At 39.2% G+C, this 21683-nt stretch overlaps 3 protein-coding genes across 7 annotated transcripts; 1 reads left to right on the forward strand and 2 right to left on the reverse strand.

The window, feature by feature from the left end:
• Positions 1–127: 127 nt before the first annotated feature.
• On the reverse strand, positions 128–2205 carry LOC140762539 (WRKY transcription factor 6-like). Its single transcript, XM_073100416.1, has 6 exons — positions 1919–2205; positions 1785–1829; positions 1546–1698; positions 1162–1443; positions 948–1061; positions 128–872 (listed from the first exon to the last, which is right to left on the reverse strand). The coding sequence occupies exons 1-6, from the start codon at positions 2042–2044 to the stop codon at positions 417–419; spliced, it is 1176 nt and encodes a 391-aa protein (XP_072956517.1). The 5' UTR covers positions 2045–2205; the 3' UTR covers positions 128–416.
• Positions 2206–4205: 2000 nt separating this feature from the next.
• On the reverse strand, positions 4206–10010 carry LOC140761391 (aspartic proteinase oryzasin-1-like). 3 transcript variants are annotated; one of them, XM_073098698.1, is made up of 14 exons: positions 9857–10010; positions 9162–9535; positions 9006–9066; positions 8229–8323; positions 8005–8117; positions 6986–7154; positions 6820–6859; positions 6656–6720; positions 5551–5664; positions 5404–5468; positions 5143–5299; positions 4938–5057; positions 4618–4706; positions 4206–4538 (listed from the first exon to the last, which is right to left on the reverse strand). In XM_073098698.1, the coding sequence occupies exons 2-14, from the start codon at positions 9525–9527 to the stop codon at positions 4454–4456; spliced, it is 1539 nt and encodes a 512-aa protein (XP_072954799.1). In that variant the 5' UTR covers positions 9528–9535; positions 9857–10010; the 3' UTR covers positions 4206–4453. The 3 variants fall into 3 exon arrangements, with proteins under 3 accessions (XP_072954799.1, XP_072954814.1, XP_072954806.1); XM_073098713.1 differs by having other exon boundaries at positions 9761–9873; XM_073098705.1 differs by having other exon boundaries at positions 9722–9860.
• Positions 10011–13515: 3505 nt separating this feature from the next.
• LOC140758276 (uncharacterized) lies at positions 13516–21358 on the forward strand. Of its 3 annotated transcripts, none has more exons than XM_073094489.1 (11): positions 13516–13894; positions 14523–14566; positions 15022–15133; positions 15217–15343; positions 16579–16949; positions 17067–17276; positions 17916–18204; positions 18269–18548; positions 18670–18828; positions 20230–20715; positions 20809–21358. In XM_073094489.1, exons 1-11 carry the CDS (start codon positions 13729–13731, stop codon positions 21079–21081), a joined length of 2517 nt encoding a protein of 838 aa, XP_072950590.1. In that variant the 5' UTR covers positions 13516–13728; the 3' UTR covers positions 21082–21358. The 3 variants fall into 3 exon arrangements, with proteins under 3 accessions (XP_072950590.1, XP_072950668.1, XP_072950513.1); XM_073094567.1 differs by having other exon boundaries at positions 16579–16877; XM_073094412.1 differs by having other exon boundaries at positions 16579–17276.
• Positions 21359–21683: the final 325 nt, after the last annotated feature.

Consider the following 21683-nt stretch of genomic DNA (forward strand, 5'->3'; position numbering starts at 1 on the left):
GGCAGCACGAAGGAATTCAGGCCAAATTAATAGATTTTCTTCTTCAAACACTTCGGCGCCATCCGAAAATGCTAAGATATATATATATATATATATATATATATATATATATATATATGAGATAAGATTGAAGCAAGCACCGACGATGAAACGTTGACTAATGCTTGCCGTACATATAGAGAGCTCTTAACATTGCGACCCACGACCAAACACGTTGTGGGACCCCCGTCGGCTGTTGATTAATCACGTGCATGGATATTAACTCTTCCCATGACGTATATATGGTCATATGGATCACAACAGGAATAAGAAAGAAAGGAATGCAACCTTCTTATCTAACAATCTTAAAAATATTAAACTAATTATAACCAAATAAAATTAAAAACATAAAGAATGGCCACTATAACTTTCTCTTATTATTCTCTCATCTTATTATCATTGTAATTATTAGCCCTACCACCTCCGCCGCCGCCAATGTAAGAATTTATTGCAGCGGTCAGCATCGCGGTGAAGTTACGGTCCGCCGGGATGGCTGCTGCCGTCGTTGTGCTCACAGTTTGATTTCCCAGCCGCACTGGGTGAACCGCCAGAGGCTTCACGTCGGCGGAGGTCTGCGTGAGGTCCAACATCACCGTCGGGAAAGGCGCGGACGCCGATATGGTGGCCACGCCGGCCGAGGACGGTAACATAGCTCCCGAGAAGAAGCTAGGGTTCATCAACCCGTCTGCGCTCGATGTGGAGCCAGACAAGAGCGAGGACGCCGCGGAGGAGGTGATCGAAGCCATCGCCACGGCGGCAGGAGGAAGGGGGTGGTTGTGATTCCCTTCGTAGGTGGTTATTAGTACTGACTTCTCCTCTGCACATCTTTGTACCTAATAGCACAACTAGGTTAATTAAGTTACGTACGACATAGGATTATTAGAAGAGAAGTGGATGTAATAAATTACTTGCTTGCGAACTGGGCATCCTGATGCCATGGTGCATCTGTAATAGGAACGAGGACAGGGATTTCCCTTCGCCATCTTTTGCCCATACTTCCTCCATTGGCATCCATCACTAATCTAATATAGCTTAAATATAAACTTAGTTTGTAATTCAGGAACCTTTTTTTTCCTGATAAAAAAGAAAGATGGATGGATAGATAGATAGATAGATAGATACCATTGGGGATTCTGATCGAGCTCGGACTGATACACGAGCCTTTCTCATCGTAGATTCCTGGACTTGGTCTGCACTCGGAGTAGGAAATAGTGTTGGTGCTTTTTTCGGGCTCTCGTCTTCTCTGACACCGGACTTCTCTTGATCAAATTGGACTATGGGTGATGCGGACTGATCACCACTTCCTCCTTCAGCAATCGAATTGGAAATCTCATGAACTATTGGAGATGGCATAATTGCTTCTTCGTGGTCTCTTTTTCCTGTATCAATCTTTTCACTACTGACCTGATGAAAGATTCACAAAGTTGATCACTTAACTAGTTCGTACGAAATAATTAAACTATGGGGTTGTTTATGTTACTACTAGGTTATGTAAATGTGAGCTACCTTATGGCTACCATTGTCATGGCTCCTTTGTTGGATTAGTGTGGCAAGATGCATCTGAAGGCTGTTGTAGTTGTTTGTTGCATGGCTTAGCATGGTCTTAAGCTTCTGGTTCTCTTCGTTGACGCGTCTCATCTCGGCTTTAATCGTTACCAACTGATAAAAGTGGTATATTCAGCACCATCAGAATCAAAATTATCCACCAAAAAAAAAAAAAAAATTTGCTGGACATAGTTACTTACATTAGTCTTGGATCCGTTATCCTCCTTATTCAACGACAAACCGATCTATTCAAGCCCAACAAAATTTGTTCATATAAATCTAAACAAAATATAATCATATATAGAAGTTTAAACATCGGTAGGAATTCACTAACGTTAATTTTGAGGTCTTCTTTTTTGATATCGACCTCCGGCACGTCGGCGTCGGACGCCTTTCTGGCCAATTCTTTCTTCTCTCTTGAGAAGAAATCCACTTCGCGGAGAGTATTTGAGAAGTCCATGGCAAGCGAGCATCCAGACTCAGTCTCCGAGGAGAGGAGAAGAGAAGAGAAGAAGAGAAAGAAGATATTTGCTTGTGATGAGTCTGAACAAGTCTTCCACCGGTGCAGTAAGAGAGAACATTAAGAACGGGTTTTTTTGCACATCGATCTCCGCCTACAGTTTTGGAAACTACGGAAGTTTTTCAAAACTGAGAGGTTCCTTTTGCAATAAGACTAAACTGTAGGAGGTTATTTGAAAACGACGGTAAGGAGTGACGTTGGATGAGCAATAAGTGGATACGTGGCGACATTAGGGAGGTGGAGGACCGGAAAAGGCACCCGGTTGAGTAGGGAAGTCATTCCCGAAGGTGATCTGACCGCTTCCGTTAGTCCACTGCTTCCCGAATGGCGCGGCGCGTCACACGTACAAGGAGAAGCGGTCAATTCCTTGCAGGTGACCAGACCGCCGCGCTACCGCGTACCGCATCCGGATTCCAAACTGCTTTGTATTGCTGCTACCACGCACGACCTTTCCCAATAGATGCCACGTCATTCAGGAGACTTTAACTAATCCCACGTGTATGCTCGTGTATTGCTTTGACTCCGAGATGTCAAGCCGGCCAACGAGAACAAGGCTCGCTTTCTTCTGTTCATACACCCGTGAGAGTAGAGAAGAGAAGATATGAGGGAGAATTCCTTTTTTTCTTTTTTCGATAGACATTTTAGGATGAAATAAAAGACAGGGAGAGAATATAAAAACATTAGTCTCTAAATGGTTTTTCTTTTATCTCTGCTTAAGTAGAGAGAAAGGAAGTATATATATATATCTCTTATTTTTATCTGATATATCGGAACAAGAGAAAATATTTATATTCTTTTCTCTCCATCCAAAGGAAGAGAAGAATATTTTTATACGAGTTGCCTTCACTTGTAATTATCAAAAATAGTGTGTATGAAGACAAATTTGTTATTCAATAGAGCTTGTGGCCTAACAAGAGTACTCCTTTCTTCAGCAATAGTCTTTTAAAAAAGACATTGCATTCCACCGCCACTAGTAGAGAAGCATATCTATCCATCACTAATGATAGGAAGTTATAAGTTGAAGTGCTTCTTGTAAGAATAAATTTCTTGATAAAAAAATAAAATGAATCGTATTTTATGTGAGCTTGTTTTAGCTTTTTATATTTATTGATTTAGCTCATTTCTGACTTATTTCTTTAGAACAAGCTCATATGTCTCTAATTTATGTATTGGAGAGGAGTAGGTCCTATGTCTGGTCTAGGATTAGTTTAGGAGATCTCTATCAATTTAAAAAATACAGCATGCACATTAATTTTTAGCATTATTGCCACCAAGATTGAAAGATAAGTCTCACTCTTATAATTTAAGCTTAGTTCAAGAAGTTATCCAAGTAGTTTTGGACCTTTCTCTCTCCCTGTGGACATAAGCCATCAAATTGGGTAATTACCACCAAGAATTTGGTCGTGGTTACTGCTCATGACCTGATGACAATTGACAACTACTGACGCCTTTCAATTATTTGTGGAGAAGGAGAGGAATTGAAATTGTTCGCATAAATTGCTTTGCTAATCTTAATGTGACACATACGGCTAGAGATCATAGAGGAACTATGGCGCAGCGTTTATTAGGAGTTAGGTGTACCTTGAAGTGGGAAAATAAGCAGCCCATCGCTGGTTCTAAAACTCTAATTACATGTGTTCTGAGAGTTAAATAAATATTAGCCCATTGGGTTTTGGCCTAAAAGTTTAGCATCTACCTAGACTTTGATTTATTTTGCACCAAACTCTCACCCTAAGCTGACGAAGCTTTCAAGCACAAGTTGCGACTACCTAACGATACCAATTTTTGATACATTGCGAATTCCACGGAGAGCAATCTCATGTAATGCATCTCATGTCTTGCAGTCGCTGCCTCGCTTGACCAAGATCGCTAGACGTCATGTACTACTCCTTGGAATGATTGGATTTTTCTCATTTTAGGTGCGATGGGCAACCTCATCGTGTACGAATGTATATGTTTTTCATGTACCTTTTAACACAATGAAGATATTAAAATGCCATCAATCCAAATCAGGAGTACGGATTTTATTTTGGTTAGGTTTTAGTTTACTTGATGGGTTGGAATACTGAGATTAGCCTGCCAATAGACCATGCGGTCCCTATAAAGCAAGAGAGAGACAGGTATTTTTTTACCTAATTAGTGCACTATCCCTAAGTACACAGATCTATTATGAAGCAAAATATTCCACGAAGTATGAGAACACCACATATAGTACAACCACCTGCGCAGCAAAGTCTCAAGGTAACACAAAGCATCTTAAGCCAGTATCTATACACACATGACTGCTGTCGGCATGAGATACGAAAGTTTAGAACACAAGTTTCATTGGCTTAGTAAGCTCTCTCTCTCTTAAGCAGCCTCTGCAAACCCAACTCTTAAGTTACCGTAGTCGAAAACGGTGTGATAAACTCCCATGAAGACATCGCCCAAAATCCTGCACCAGTTTCGATTTAGTTAGAGATGTAATCATCCCACCAGGCAACGAAAACAAGCTATCCTGGAGTGTGTATTACCAGAGAGGGCCCCGAGGAGGCGGGACATCCAAGGCCGTGAATCCACTGATGCACTGTGCTGCAGCTCCCTCACCAACTTTGAGGATGTACTGCACAATTAAATGAGGAAATTTTAATACAAAAAGGTACAGGGTAAGAAGATAGATGCAACCAATGGAATAATACTCAGATGATTAAAGGAGAAGTATTCTCATATTCGAATTCTTCCGGGCATTAGTTTAACTAAGAGACCATTAAATACCCTTCCCACTTCTCAGGAAAGAAGTGAAAAAAGAGAGAAGATAGATGGACTAAGCAAATCATAAGAGTGCAACATGTACCTGTTCTGGTTTGAGTTCAAAGATTTTGCCACCAATAGTGAATGAGACACCAGGCATGGAGGCGACACTATTACAGTCCACAGATGATTCTCCCATAGGACTAGGCAGTCGCTCGCACAGCTGCAAAGTCATCTGAGTCACAATCCAACATGCAAAACCATGGCGTTGAACATGATATGAAGTCAAAATGAGCAAATAAGTTCACCTCATTGATGTAATTCAATATGCGGTCCTGAGTCTGGTTCTGCCTGAGTTGATTTTGCATCCAAACAACTGTCATCTCACAAGCATTACACATACCATCCGTCAGACCACCATCAGATCTATCAACGTTGTCATTCACCACACTCTCGATCCCCGTGCTGTATTAGATGATGTACATGTGAAGAACAGTAATAAAAGAAAAGCCAAATAGTACAAGCCAATTATTCTGAAGAATGTTCAAGTGTTTAAGTTGTTTTCTAACCTAACTCCATGAGTTCCATCAAAGGTACATAGGCCAATAGTAGAGCAGATCTTCTCCGGTTGACTCTGCAGAATAAACCAGGTCAGACATAGACAATTGACACATCCAAACTGCAAAAGGATGGTCTTGTATTCTACATGCACAAACCTCTGCCAGCAAGAGATCTAAAATTTGTTGTCCATATTCAGCAACAATTGCTTTGCACTCTTGACTAACAACCCCAGAAGCTCCAATTTGTTGATTTATCTGAGTAATTATGGTCTGCTCAAGGGAAATAAAGTATTTTAGACTTTAAGAGAGTATGAAAATAATGAATTCTTTCAATAACAGGTGCATTAAGATCAGAATACTGATTATTAGGATATCGCATTCAGACATATAATGTGTAACCTGATATTGAAAGAGTGGAAACATTCTAACCGGGAAAAATTGGAAGAAGACTGGAAGAAAGAACTGAGAGGGTTAACCATTGAAAGGAACAAATGCAACTTCTCATGCATGCAATATGCAGTATCCAAAACTAATTTATGAGGATGGTGAATCCTCATTATTGCAACACTTAGCCAAATAAGATAAACTTATTTTGCGTGACCACACCAATACATCAAACACCCGGGCACAGAGCAAGCAGCATGCAGACTTATAAAATAGGGAATTGTAACAAGAGTTCATATAAGGATAAAGAAAAGGTAAGTCAATTATTAGAGTTATATAAGGACATGTAAAGGGCAAGTCTTCAACTTCTATAGCCAAAAAAGTTCTTTTGTACATATTACCCCTTAAATGTTAAGGCTGGATGTTCCTCTCAAAAATTTACATGGTACATGCCAGGTCACCCGACACACAGAAGCAGACATACAGAGAGAAATATATAGTCATAAAGGGCACCATAGTGCGCAAGATTCTTGCCAGTGTGAGGACTTGGGAAAAATGAAAAATCAACACTTGAACAGCCACATCTCAGTTGGTTTTCATACGGGAAAACACAGAAGGTACACAATCACGGGATAGTAATGGAAACTAGAGAAAACAGAAAAACTTACAAAAATATACGCACTCGTAAATTATTACAAGAAAAAGAAAAACCTAACTTTCGCTAGTCACCAGATAAGCAAAAAAGCCATTAACAATTAATGTTTTTGGATCAGCTTTATGCATCACCTGACCTAAACATGCATACACAACAAGACCGACTCCTCTACTCTATGGACAGATACATGCTAATAAAGAACAAAGAGTTGCTATATTATACCGTGGGACCCGCAATCAAAGAAGTTCCAGAATCTGCTATTGCTGCGCAACCTCCAGCACAAAATCCTAATGTAGAAGCATTTCAACAAAAAATAATTTGAAACATTGAGAAACGTGATGGGACAGAAGGCATAAGGAGTGTCTAAAACAGGAGAGATATAATACCAGAGGTCTGGTCACCAATAAGAACATCACCCATGCCAAACTGCAACACAGTAATTTTATGGAAAAAGGTCACTGTTGGTGACAGCATGGAAGTAGCTATAACTAAAACAAGTTCTATGGTGGCCAACCACCAATGTACCAGAAAAGTAAAAAACAAGAGACCTACCTGCCAATAACCTTTCTGAGTCACTGGAACATATGTATGGTTGCCCTTATAATGATTAGGATCAATGCCTCCAAACACAATTTCACCTCCCTCCCCTTCATCTGAATGTCGATTAAACCAGAAAGAGAATACAGGTTCTTTCACATGTCCTTGATTAACCATGTTGTACCTGAAAAAATAATTATTCATCAGCAACAACCTTCACCTTGCTCTAACAAAAATAAGATATAATCAACATGTTGAGGGTCTTGAAATATCTATAATGAAACATGGCATAAGAGATGATAGCTACATGCAATAAGAAAACAATCCCAGTAGCTGAACTTCAAACAGTCCCTATTCTTCCGACCAATAGGAAGGTTCAGAGAAAGAACAATATAGGGGAGAAAAGACTACCTCCCACAAATGCAGGGTACGGGAAGGACAAGATTGAATGCAATAAATGCATTTTCTTTTGCATGATAGAATGCTAAACCAACAATGACATTAGTTTCTTGTTAGGCAAGAAAGATCTTGAGGCTGTTCCAGAGATGGTAGTGTTATATTGTCCAAGATCTCAATATTGCACTATCTTATACCAGCTAACTTCTCTAATTAACTTAGTTTATGTCAGTTTCCATGGAAATTCAATGGCACAAAACTGTACTCACAGTTTGTGGCCAAATTTTGCAATACCTAAACAAATCTATATTATCAAATGATATTATCATCATTCTCCAAAATGTTCATGTGGAAAAGGCTGATCATGTGAGATTTTTGACACCCTATACTGCATATAGCCATTAATCTTCATTTTAGATCAAGATTTGCATTAGAACAGTCTAAATTGCATCTCTATCTATCAAGACGTCCACACTATGCTAAAAAGATAACAGGCAAGCCCAAGGCAAATAATACAAACAATAATCATAATCATAATAACATACAAAACTAAAAATAACACTTGGTACCCTTGTGCTGTGATACTCTATTAACCTCACAAATCAGTAACTATGATTGGTTATGATGGGCTAGCATACCACACAGGAACTGCATTTCCAACTGAAATTTCTTTAAATCCAAGTCCAAGAATGCCATCAAATTTTGCCACCATAAAAGTGACACTCGGTTCTCTTGTCGCTTCAATGAAGTCCTATGGAAATAATTTACAGATATTGATATATACCTCAATGAGATAAGGATAATTAGGAGTGAACCAAATTACTGAATTAGCCTAAGATATAACAACAGTAGAATTACAGACCTGATCTTTTACCACTAGGTCACCAACTGTAACATGGTCTTGACTAAAATAGCCCGAAATCGCTCCAGTGCCATAGTGAATGGCTGCAGATTTTCCTGGTGAACACAAACAAATAAACGAACTTTGAGAACATACTTGTAGATTAAGGTCACGTCAGGCTGAGAAGCTTTTGGATGCATCTTAGAAAGAAGTTAAACTCATGCATTTGATGAAATAGAAGATGGCATATCTGTTAAAAGAAAAGATAGAAAACCATTTGACATCATCTTATGCCCTCTATTCATGAGCATACAAAAGGTAATAGTAATACATAAGAAAAAAGAAACTATCAGCAAGGGCACATAGTTCATAATAAACATAAATTCAACAAGAGCATGTGCAGAACTACAACACTCAAACTAGGCAACTATCAACATCAAAAGTATTCTTTAGAAGCTGAAGGTAGGAAGGTTGGTAGTGAATATAAAAAGGAATGACTTATAATAACTTGCTTGTATCTAATATGCATCAGGGTTAATAAACAATAGTCAGGATATCTTTACCTTGGTTTCTAAAACGATAACTCAACTGTACTATAGCGAAATTCCATTTGTCCTAAGGGACCACTCTACTTGTGCGATCAGTCACCGATGCACATATTAAGGTGCCGACATCATTCTATCAAACATACGCTTTGCAGGACTATCTTTTAGATCACGCTGTCGACGAGCTTTACAGCTACTTTCTAATGAGATCAATCAAATACACACACACAAGAAAAAAAAAGTAGAGGCAAACCATTCTTCTTATAGGTGCTCGATCGGCTTGACTTATACTTGGCGTGGAAAAAGCAAGCAATCTGCATCCAAAATAAAAATCAAGGTCAATTCAACAATGCAGAAAACATCCAAGATACATATTTCCAAACTTTATCCGGGAGAGAAAAAAGTTTACCGAGAAGTAGCACTTGGCAGAAGGAACCCAAAGGTTCGAGCTACCCGTATCAAAGATCACAGTAAACTTCTGCGGCGGGGAACCGATCCCAATCTCCCCAAAGTACTGAGCATTCATGTAGTTCTTGAGCGAGACGATGTCAGTATCCTCCCCATTCTGCAGACCACCTCGGAGCCCATATCTCCTCGCCATCAAAGGATTCCTGTCCTTCGCCTCAAGCCTGGCCGCAATCCGGCTGTTCTCATTGATCGGCTTCTTCTTTAGCCCGATCCTGACCAATTCATCGCAAGATGCCGGAAGGAACGCTTGAAGCAAGAGGATCGAGAGGAGAAGAGTGACCGCAAGAGCTCCCCGCTGCATTTCCATAGTGATACCTAGAAGAATACAGCAACCCGGATCAACGAATGCGGAAACCTAGAATTTGCAAACCCTATCGGGTAGAGAAAAAAAAAATCCAAAAGTCCAGAAAAAATGTAAAAAAAAATCCCACCAACTTGATATTAGACAAAAAAAAAAAAAAAAGAAGAAGAAGAAAATAGAACGAAGAACGAGAATCTAACTGAAGCCAACAAATCTTCCGAATGAACGCTTAAAATCACCAAAAAAGAGTTCGCAGCCGATAAAAAAACTGGTTCACCGATCAGCTATTCCCGATCGAGGAGAGGAGAAAGGGCGCAGAAAGAACTGAGACCAACCTCGAAGAAGAGAGAGGGGAAGTCGTTGGAGGAAGAAACGAAACTAAACTACCATTCCGAGCACTGAATGCTCACCATCCAGTCTAATAGAAATATATCTAGTCAGTCGACGGCGACTTCGTCTGTAGATTCTCTATGAACCGTCCGATCTTTACCTGATTGATCTCAGCCCATCGATGTTTATATCCGGGGGTTATGAAGGCTCCGCTCTCGCGTTATTCACACCTTAGGATCGTACCGGACGACGACACGCTACATACCATAATGCAAGCTACGGCCGGATTAGCCGGGCCCACTAGTTCGATTAGTGGGTCAATTGTTATCCAAAGATGCTTCGGTGTACATAATAAATAAAGGATCCTGTACAAATCCAGCTGCAGGAATTGCTGCCAAATCGCCCCCTACTGCTGCGAAGTTCTACCATCGTGGATAGAGTTAAGTTGGAGGGGTGCTCGGAGACTGAAAGCGACTTTCGTGTCATGACACGTGGACGATTGCATGAGGTTGTGTGGTTATCTTACGAGGGATCCTGGTTACGTGTAGACGAAGTGATACCTTGCTTTTGAGGATGCTGCCACGTTGAATTTACCACTTCCCGGAAGTGGACCGCACTTGCTTGCACGCAAGTGGACGTCACCCATCATGCGACTTGGCACGAACACTATTCCGGATAAGTTGTCGGACCAAATTCAACCATCCAACTCCAAGGATTCATCGGATTAAGAGGGAAGGATTAACTCTTTAGTTAGTCTAACTGGTACTCTTATGGTTATAATGTAAAAGTTGTATGCTATTGGGGTCGATAGTTTTTATTTTTATTTTTATTTTTATTGGGGTTGATAGTTGAACGCTTGAACTTATCTGACGGGCTAATAAAGTGAATAAAATAACTCCGTTGGATCTCTCAAACATTATACCAGACTATTATGAAAGAGTCATTGCTTCATCGTGATATCCACGAGCTGTTCTCAAATAGATATCGACGAGACTCGCGAGGGAGTTCCACGGAATGGGATGTTGATTAGCAATATTACTTGACGTAACACAATGCGTTATAATTATTTTTTAATTTTTTGGCGTTATTAATTAATTCGAGAGATAATGGAAAATAGATGTTCTTATTCCTTGCAATTAAAGAAATAGGGCACAGGTCGTCAAGATCTTTAATAAATGCATAATTCAAGGTGCTGGTTATAAATTTCTCTAAATTATATTACATACCAATTCTTCCGGACATTCTTTAGAATTTTTTATTTTTATTCGAATGTCCATTATGCCTACACTCTCTATTTGCATTGTCACCGTCACTATCCTCATCTTTTGAATAGAAATAGCAATTGGGTTAGATTAGTCAAGTTTAAATCAGATTAGAATAATACAAACATGAATACATAAATTTATTAATTAGGCTGGAATTTCTAAATAACAATGTAAATAAATTTTTTTCTCATTATAAACAGGTTAGATAAGTTATAAAACGAATAAATTGAGTTATAAATAAATATCAACAAGTTAAATTGATTGGGATAATAAATACAGACTCATTTAATAAATAGATTAGACAGATTAATTATTTGTAATCTTAATCTAATTATATTAAACTTAATTTTATTTAAAGGTCAGGTTATCCGTTATACTACCGAATATTATTAAAGTATCGGATTATTGAGTTGGTTAACTTTTGCCACCCTCTTACAATTATGCCTGTCTGTCTGTCACACCACCGAGTGCACACAAGTCCACGGCACTCTCGTCAAGCTCGGACTAATCCACCACGCCCTCTTCTCCACCCGGCTCACCGCATTCTACGCCGCATCCACCTCCACGGCAGTCTACCTGGCACCTATTCGACCTCGATCCCAAGCCCTCGTCTACAATGGTACGATTCGTTCCCACCTCCAAAACCACCAGCCGGAGCTTGCTTTGGCCTTTTTTCCTTCAAATGGTTGGTAATGGAGCAGAGCCCAATTCACGCACCTTCCCCTTTGTTCTCAAGGCCTGCTCGATCCTAAAGGCCGTAGAACAAAGGGAACAGGTTCATGGACTGGTGTTTAAAACTTGGGGTGGACGCGGATTTGTATGTGAGGAATTCTTTCATTCAGTTGTATTGTACTGTTGGGTTACTATCTACTGCTCAGAAACTGTTTGATGGAATGTCTCGAAGGGATGCTGTATCTTGGAATGCAATGATTTCTAGGTCTGGATCGGTAAATAATGGAGGGAGATGTTTGATCAGATACTTGAGAGAAGTGTGGTATCGTGGAACTGTTTGATTGATGGGTATGTGAAATGCGGTTCATTGGAGGCTGCAGTGGAGTTATATAACCTGCCTACCTGCAAAATATTCAGTTACATGGAACACGATGATCGGTGGTTATTGTAGGTCTGGTATGATGAAGGAGGCCTGTAGTGTTTAGTCAGATGCCAATAGAGATGAAGGATTTCTCCAGCTTTGTAGCAATGATTGATGGATACTCGAGAGGTGGTAGTTACGACGAGGTTTTGGAGCTCTTCAATGAGACGCTTGTGAGTGTGTTGCCGGCTTGTTCTCATCTAGGAGCACTTGAACGAGGTCAATTGATCCAAGAGTATCTTGTCAGGTGTAAGTTTAAGATTGGATGTTGTGTTAGGGACGGCTCTGTTTGATATGTATGCGAAGTGTGGGAGAATGGGATGAGGCTCTTGTTGTGTTCAATGGCATGGAAAATAGGGACATTGGAACATGGAACTCCATGATTGCAAATCTTGGCCTCCATGGTTATGATAAAGATGCTCTGAGATTCTTCTTCAAGATGTCGGGTTCAGTAATGGTCACAGATGAGATCACTTTTCGAAGTGTTCTCAGTGCATGCCGACATTCCGGTCTAATTGAGGAAGTACGCGGCTGCTTTAACCTCATGATTGAAGCGTACTATATAGCACCAAAAACTGAACATTATGGCCGCACCAATTAGTTTAATCTTTTTTCTCTTATATTCCAAAATCCCCCACCAAATTCTCTAAAAACTTTAGCTAATAGGCAACGAGGTTTGGCTCACTACTATGGTACCGTCTGTAGTTGCGTGATGCCATTCATCGAGTTAGTTGTTGTATAAACATCATCAATAGATCAATCATGGTCCAATTGATTGTAGCAATGGATCTCGAGTAACCTGTAAACCAACTCTGTTTCTAGTAATATAGCTAAATACAAGAAACCTTTTCATGAATAAGTTGCGTATCCTGCCATAAATCCCGGTCGATGTTCATCTATCCCACTATTCCGGTGCTCTTCGTAAAGATTAGACATACATTTGGCACAGATTAATTTCTAAGCACAGTTTGATTTTAATTTTATCTGGAGTTGGGCATAGGGTCGATAAATCTCGATCATTTTAAGAACCCTAGCGTGGTGAATCTTAAACTGTTTTAAAAGGGAAAGCCTTGATGAAAGACTTGGATTCATTACTCGTTATTGTTTAAATCCAACAAAAAAGAAAAAAAAAATCCAAGGCCCCATAATTATTGTCATCATTACACGTATGACACGATCTTTTAAGGCGTGGCGTAAATTTCGTTTTTAGCATGTAATTGGAAAGAATTAAGAACTCGAATCCAAATCGCTATTATATATAATTGGAAAGGATTTTCTTCTACTGGATTATAACACAAGGTTACCTCCTAGCCTCCTACTGCACCACATATCTCAAAGCGCGTTATACAACGGTTGAGAAAGAGAGGGAGAGAGACAGGAGGGTTTTGTTTTGTTTTTTTTGGCCGCCAAAGCAAGTAGACTCCTCTCCTTCTCTTCTTCTATTGCGAGACGAGAGCTAGTGAGCAACCAAGGAGGAGGAGGAGGAAGAAGAGGGGTTTCCCTATCCTCTTAAGGGAAAATGAACGGCGGTGGCGTCGGCGGAGGTGGGCCGATTCCGGCGGCGGCGCGAAAACTTGTGAGGATCGTGAAGGAGATCGTTAACTGCCCGGAGGCGGAGATCTACGCGGCGCTCAAGGATTGCAACATGGATCCCGACGAGGCGGTGCATAGGCTCCTATCCGAAGGCGACCTCTCTCTCTCTTTCCCCTTTCCCCCCTTTTCTGGATGGTGTTTCTTTGAATCTGTTTGGAAGGGTAGGTAAACTAGGAGGAATTGATGTAAAGACGGGATCTTGGCAGGTTATTTGGTATGGTTTGGCAGGGAAGAGGTAATGGGTAGAGTGGCATTATTTATCAGACAAATTAATTGAGGATTTCTTCTTGGTGGGTTTTTATCTCATGGATGTTTATTTCGTGGATCGAAGGTACTTTGGTGTAAGTCGTGGTATATATGGACTATTAGAGCTGTAGTATGTCACAGCTGACTTTTTGTTTCTCTAAGTTTCCATGGACTACAAGGTGAATGCTGTCTTAGTTAGTCTGTAGTTGAGAGATTTGTAGACTATGCTTCTTCTTACAGAAAAGCGAGATTATTCTAATATGACTAGATAAACATTGTACTCGAGGATACCCACTTGCCTTTAGATATGTGGAGAAATTGTAGGTTGCTCATCTACCCAATTCGAGTGGCTTCTCGTCAGTACAAGCCTATAAGGCTTGCTCACTGTTTGTAGCCTAGAGTTGAGGAATATGTTAACTTCCATAACGCTCTTTGATAGTCCTATATCTGACTTTGAATTTATTAACTGCGCAGATACTTTTTGTGAAGTAAAGAGCAAGCGAGAAAAGAAAAAAGAGGTGAGTCAAATTTATATATTTGTATGGTGGTTTTGAGTCTTTTGACACATTTTTTTAAACTCTCAAGATGATTTGTTGTAGTTTTCATATTCGTAAATCTTTTATGTTTTAATACTTTCTTTGATGTTTCTGTGTGCGAATACTAATACATCTGGATTTATTATTTATGGTGAAGTTTTTTTTATACTGTGCATATATGTTGTCTTCATGGAGTCTTTTATCTATTCAATCTCTTCTGTGGCTCTATAACTCTATATGTTATATTGCTTCAATAATTCTTTTGTAATTACTCTGACGACTAAGATTGCTTTTTGCTGTTAATTATTTTGTGTTCCAATTGGTAACCTAGCCTAAATCTAATACTTTTGTTATGCGACTTTCAAAACATGAGTTAAAGTTCAATTTAATGTCCTCATGGAAAGAATTAAACTCACTAATTTTTGATGTACTTGTAGATTAAGGAGAACCCAGAACCTAGACCTCGTGCAGTGAGTAATGTCATTCGCGGAACTAGGGGTGGTACAGATCGCAATAGCCGTAGTAATTCTTTTCAGTCCAGCTCCAGTGGTAAGCATATTAGCAATTGAACTTATTCCAAATGATTACAGGATATGGATTATTGTCTTAACATTCTTTATGCATTCCATCAGATCACCCAGTTTCTCGTGTTAAAACTGCACAAAAGAGAGAAAACGAGGCAAATTCTCTTCCCACATCATCAATCTTGGGACCTGGCAAGGGAGCAGCAAATCCCTATCAAAATCCAACCGCTCTGAGGCAATTATTTCTAATCCTTTCAACGTGCTTCCAGAGTTTGAAAATTTGAATGCCTATTGCCTGGACGGACTGTATCTGTTTCCCTTGAACCAACTACTCAGTTAAATTTCCATAATAAAGTCTAGTTTTACAACTCTGAAAGATGTCGTTTTGCTATTGCCCTGTTTCCAATTTGACATCACTATATTGAATGCAGGCATCTTTCAATTAATGCTGAGATTTCTTTCTGATCGTTTATGCTAGTTTCTTATTTATTTAACCCAATCCAGTGAACCCTATTAGGCTGGATGAAATTATTTTTGGATTTGCAAAAGTGTTGAATGGATGAAATTATTTTCATGCATTTAGTGAATAATCTGATTGTATTTACTTTTCCTTTAAATCTTCCAATAGCACAATTATGAAAGGGTTTCTTTTTTATTTTTTTAATTTATCGTGAACCTTTTCTCTTTGGATCATGTACAGACTGATTATAATCTTCCATATGATGGTCAGTAAATATTACCAGCTGCATGAAAACTAACTTTGCCATATTATCTTGGTTCTTTATTGTGGTGCATTTAAATGCTAAAACATTGAGGCGCTCTAATGTTGAGGTTGTATTATCTTTTTGACATCATCATTTATCAATAGGAAGTACTTTGAGATAAATTTTTTTTGAAAAGATGAACAACTAGTTTTTCAGGTGTGAGATAATATAATATACTCCTTGTTGCTGATGTACATAAACCAAATGTGCATTATCTGATAGAAATGTAATTGGTTGTTAGGTGAGTTGTAGGAATTCATTTTATATTCTTTTAAGTCTTAAAAATTGCATGGTTAAGAACAAAATCTTCATTGAAAATAACAATGATGAGCACCAACTGTATCAACCTGGTTATGGCATTTATCTTCCATTAATCTGCCCAGTTGGTTTTGTAAATGCATCTACCAGCTTTATTTTGTTATTAATTTTCAAAACCATTAAGAGTACTAAACCGGGCATTATTGGCATGCCAAGCTATGCCAGTCAAAGCTGGCAATTGTTGTTTTAACTTGTCTTATTCAAAGATGGCAGGCAAAAAAAAAAAAAAAGAATTGATTCCCTATTCTTATCTTGTTTAAACCATTTGACTTGCATCCTTCCTTTCTAAAGTAATTTTCGTTTTACTTTGCAATGTAATGCTTGGAAAGATGATTGTTTACTTAATGCTTACTTATGTGTTTCTTTTTTTTTATTTAAATTACTGTAGTGCTGTTTCATGCAAAATGCTGTCAGCTGATAAGGTAGCTGACAGCAGTTCCATGCCTTCGCAACCTTCATCTGGATTTCAGCCCAATTGGTCAGGGATGGCAGGCCATCTCTCAATGGCTGACATCGTAAAGATGGGTAGGCCTCAAGGAAAATCATCTAGCGCTTATACTATGGCAAGTGACAGATCTTACACTCTGCAAACTTCAGCTACATCAAACTTGTCAAACCATAGTTTCCAACAGCCTTCAAGCACAGATTTGCTGTTGGAGCTGGATAGGGAAATGGCTGCTTCTCAAGGTCCTGTTTCACACAACATATGTACTAGTCACGATACTAACATTGGTGATGACCGACATACATCTCTTAATGGTCAGTCTCTAGCTGACGAGCCACTTGCAGAAAGGGGATCAACTTTGCCAGAAACATCTGGTTCCTCTTCCTTATATGTTGAACCATCAGAATCATCTACTTTACTTATTGATGCAGTTAACCCGCATGGAAATTCTCACTTAGATGAAACACAAGAAATGGAGGAAAATGTTAAGGCATCATCAGCAAAGTCCATTAGATCATCATCTGCCTCTGACAGACAAATAGAACAGGAAGTTTTGGGAAACAATTCTAACTGGAATGAAGACTTATCGAAGAACATGAATGGTTACCAGTCTCAAAGGGATCACTTTGAGAATGATGAAGGTAATATTAACGGTAGTACTTTCTTTCTTTCTTTCGTGTATCTGTTTAACATCATTGTTTTAATTTGATTTTCATGTGAAATTGGACTTTGTTCATCTACGCATTACTTCATTTTTGTCTAGCTTTTTCATGCCAGCTTTTTTGCAGGCATACACTTACAAAGATAATATTTGTATGCTTTCAAAATCCTCTGAAAAGATTGGTAAAACCATTCTTGCTTTTAAACTTTTGATGATAAAATAGTACCACATCTTCGTTGTTTCAATAAGCAGATGTTAGGCTGTTCTTTTGTTTGTTGATCCTTGGCGTGTATGTTTTTGTTATCCCAGTCTTGTAAGGTGAAATTTTAAGGTAATCTCATGTCTTTATCTGAAAAGTTTGCTTTAATTGAGCAAAAGTATATAAAGTATAGGAGGCATAATCAGTTGACATAATGCATTTTTTTCAATTTTAACAAATGAGGGAATTCTTGTAGCTGATATTTCTGGTTAATGGTTATAGTACCATTTTAACCAATACTTTTGATTTGGTTAAACATACAGAATGACTTTTGTAGTACAGGATACTGGTATACTCATGAGCTATGCATTGTGTTTAAGCTTTTCCATTTATTCTTCATGACTATGCTGTCATTTTCAGTTGAGGATGTCCATGTGGATGTATCGGCTGCTGCAGCAAATTTCCAGCAACTAAGTCTACATGAGGAAGAGCTAGGAACAACCAAATCTGCTGAAGATAATCCAGCAGTGATCATACCTAATCATCTGCAAGTTACAAATGCAGAATGTGCACATTTGAGCTTTGGTAGTTTCGCATCTGGTACCTTCTCTGGATCTTATGTGGCAAAGCCCATGACAGACAGTTTGGAGGGGGCCCCAGTTTCAAATGATTCTTCTTCAGTTGATCAATTAGGTGCAACTCATGCAAGGTACCCGCTTCTCCCCCCAAAAGTTGGTTATTGATTGTTTTTAAAATGCCTATTTTAATTGCAGAAATCATGAGTATTACGACAATGGGCAAGTAAGCCCTCCGTCAAATGAGAGTGTTGCTACTAGAAGTGGCACGAACACGGAGAATCTTGACATGCCTTTGGTTTCACAGCCCGATATTACGGGAACTGATACGCTGGACTCTACACATGGGTTTCAGTTTAACTTGCCATCGGTCTCAGGTTATGCATTTTCGAATGCTACACTGCCGAATGCTGCAGAGTACACTTATACACAAGGAAATGTGCAATTGCAGAATCTTTCTCCTTTCTCAAGTGTAATGGTAATTCATATTCCTTCTTTCAGAATTCTCACCACAATTACCTATTCATATCAGTCACAATTGTATAAACTGACATGGTAGGTGTTGTTTCTTACATTTCCTTTGGATTTCCTCTCTGCAGCAAGTGAATCCCTTGCAAAGTAGCTTAGTGGCACCAAGCATTTCTACACTTCAAGACTTTGACCATGCTTTCTCACCATTTCGCACTACCCAGTCGATGCCTACAAAATATAACATGGCTGCGTCATCTATCGATGGGTCAATCATTTCCATGCAAGAGGTACCCATGAAACTTCTTGAACCATATAGACTATAAATGTATATATTTCCTACTTTTTAGTTGCTCGAGATGCATCATCTTGGTCACGTGATGTTTGAGTTCAGTTGAAAGTTGAAAACTGTCTATATAATTTTTTTTAGTCATGTAGTGTTGCATTATATTCTAATTTCTCCTCCAATTGGAAGTTGCCACTGGTCTGGGATAAAGATTGTTAGCAACCTGAAGTTTACTAACATTTTACCAACTTGATTGTGCTAGCAAGTCCAAGGATTGTGCTTGTTGGTACAGCTTGCATTCTGGGCTTCTTTGTAGTGTACTTCATGAATTTGGCTTGAGAGTGGATTTAGCTAATGCTAGTTTTCATCTAGTTACTATAGTTTGTTTATCAATAAGTTGAAGCCGTTCCCAACATTATGTGGGTGGTTAGTTGCCAAGTCAAATTTAAGTCTCTTTGAGGAGTCGATGAAACTTCAAGACCTATCATGAGATAGATGCCAAGTATGTGGAAGCTGTATTAAATTTGTGGCACAATCTGATAAGGCAAAGAGAGGGAAGTTTGCCATCAATACATGAGCTAGCACACTGTTTTTACCTCCTCAATTTTGCTTTTGTTCAAAGTAGGAGCAACCCTCTAAAGTTCATAAGAGTTCAGATGTCATTCTATGGTTGAAACTTGAAAGTCTCACGGCACTCCACAAATATAGTATACAGGACTCTGTCCAAGACTGCACGCACTTTGCCAAAGATGTGGTATAATAACTTAGCTTATGTAAAACCCACCTCATAAACCAGAAACAGTATGTAAGCTGCTTTGACTCGTTTGGTCCCAACAGATTGTCTATTTGAGTTATCGAAATTTACAAATATTTGTGCATTTATCTAATATCTGGACCTATTGGGTGATGGCGTCATATTCAAATGACTCACTAATTTGGATGAAATATGACACTAATCATTGAATTTGCAATTAGCTGCAGTGGTTGGGTTCAAATATTATATTATAAAATCAATGTAATATAGTATATGCATCCATGGACCAGAGGAATGCATTGCCAATCCGACATCTCTGGTTGGTATAAAAAAAAGGAACTGGCCGGTGAGGTAAGTTGTTAAGGTCTTAGTCCTGCATAAGTTTGACCAGGGCTAGGCAAGTTTTTACCTCTGAAGTCTAAATCCTATGGTGACATTTCTAAACTGTGGCACCAAGAAAAATGTACAGAACGAGAGGAGGGAAGGCCTAGTTTGCTTGTTACTCACTGGATAGAGATGAACCATGAGGACTTGTGGATAATATTTTCTTTTGACTCATGCTATGGAATCAAACTCTTCCCAGCATGTGACCTTCTTGAAGATCAAACTGTCCTACATTGCATTCTTCTGACAGTTTGTTTTTGTTTGCAGACTCTGAAGCCAGGAGTGTTCTCCCACTCTCAGACAACTCAAACCCTTCCTAGCACCAGCATTCCGACAGGTCCTCCACCTCCTCAACATCTACCTGTTCACCATTACCCTCAACCAACCATGCCTTTAGGGCCCTTTGCCAACATGATTAGCTACCCATTTTTGCCCCAAAGTTACACCTACTTGCCATCTGCTACTTTCCAGCAACCATACTCGAGCAATGGCCTTTTCCACCAATCTGCAGCTGCAGTACCCAGTTCTGGCATAAAATATACACTACCACAGTACAAGAGCAGCATTCCTGATGCAAATTTACCTCAGGTTTCTTCAGTTGTCTCTGGTTATGGTGGCTTTGAAAGTTTAACTAATGTTCCTGTAAGTCTAGGCCTAAATCAGGGTACTGCTTCCTCCAGCACAACTTTTGGGTTTGAGGAAGCTCTGAGGTCTCAGTACAAAGATGCTAGTCATTACATGTCTCTGCAGCAGGTAATACTATTTTACCTGCTTGTTTCCAACGTTACAACTTATGATTAGCTCATGATTAATATTCACTGACTATTTGTTGATTATTGTTGTTAGAATGATAACCCTGCTTTGTGGGTTCAAGGAGCTGGTTCTAGATCAGTTTCAGCACTTCCGACTAGCAATTTAAATGGCTATCAAGGGCAGCAAATCAGTAGCCTTCGTCTGGCACAGCAGCCTTTGCCAATCAGTGCTCTTGGATACCCAAGCTTCTACCATTCACAGACAGGGGTGGCACAGGAACATCAAAATCCTAAAGAAGCAAACTTAAACGGTCCTCAGACTACACCTTCTCAGCTATCTCGCCACACCTGGCAAAACAGCTACTAACCACCCTTCTCCAGCTTGTCATGATTTCAAGGAGTTTCATCTCTAGAGTTTTCTGGTCATAACTATGAGTTTAACGTACTTTTTCTTGATCAAATTTGAAGAGAAGCAGAGTCCTACTTTTACTGCTGTTTAGAGTATTGAGAGGTACATCTACATTTGGAATGTGTGTTAACTTATCCCACTTCTGGGACTAGTATCATCTCTGCCTCCATTTATTTGCTCGCAAGTAGCTGTTAAACTCTCTAACAAGTATTGCTTCCTTATTCTCCAAACTCAACGTCCAATAGCACACGCAGTTTTTGGCTGTTATTTACAAGTGAATGTTTTACTCTACGAGTTTGCCATCGTTCGTCACTTGTTCCAGAAATGAACTATTCACACAAAGTTATTACTATGAAGTTGTCTTCATATAGCTGTGCTGTAAACTGATCTACTTGTGTTATCTAATCTTGCTAAAGCAGCTAATTTATCTTACGTCTTTGTTTGTACATTTAACTGCTGGATTGTTTGGCTGGCTGGCCGCCAGGTACCGACTGCCGAAGTAGCTAAACTGCGTAGTTCTCAAAATTTTCTTTTGTTCTTCTCAAACTTATACTGCTAGG

Source organism: Typha angustifolia, chromosome 1 (assembly GCF_048772165.1).
Source record: "Typha angustifolia cultivar Huaian chromosome 1, ASM4877216v1, whole genome shotgun sequence".
In the NCBI taxonomy this organism is placed as follows: domain Eukaryota; kingdom Viridiplantae; phylum Streptophyta; class Magnoliopsida; order Poales; family Typhaceae; genus Typha; species Typha angustifolia.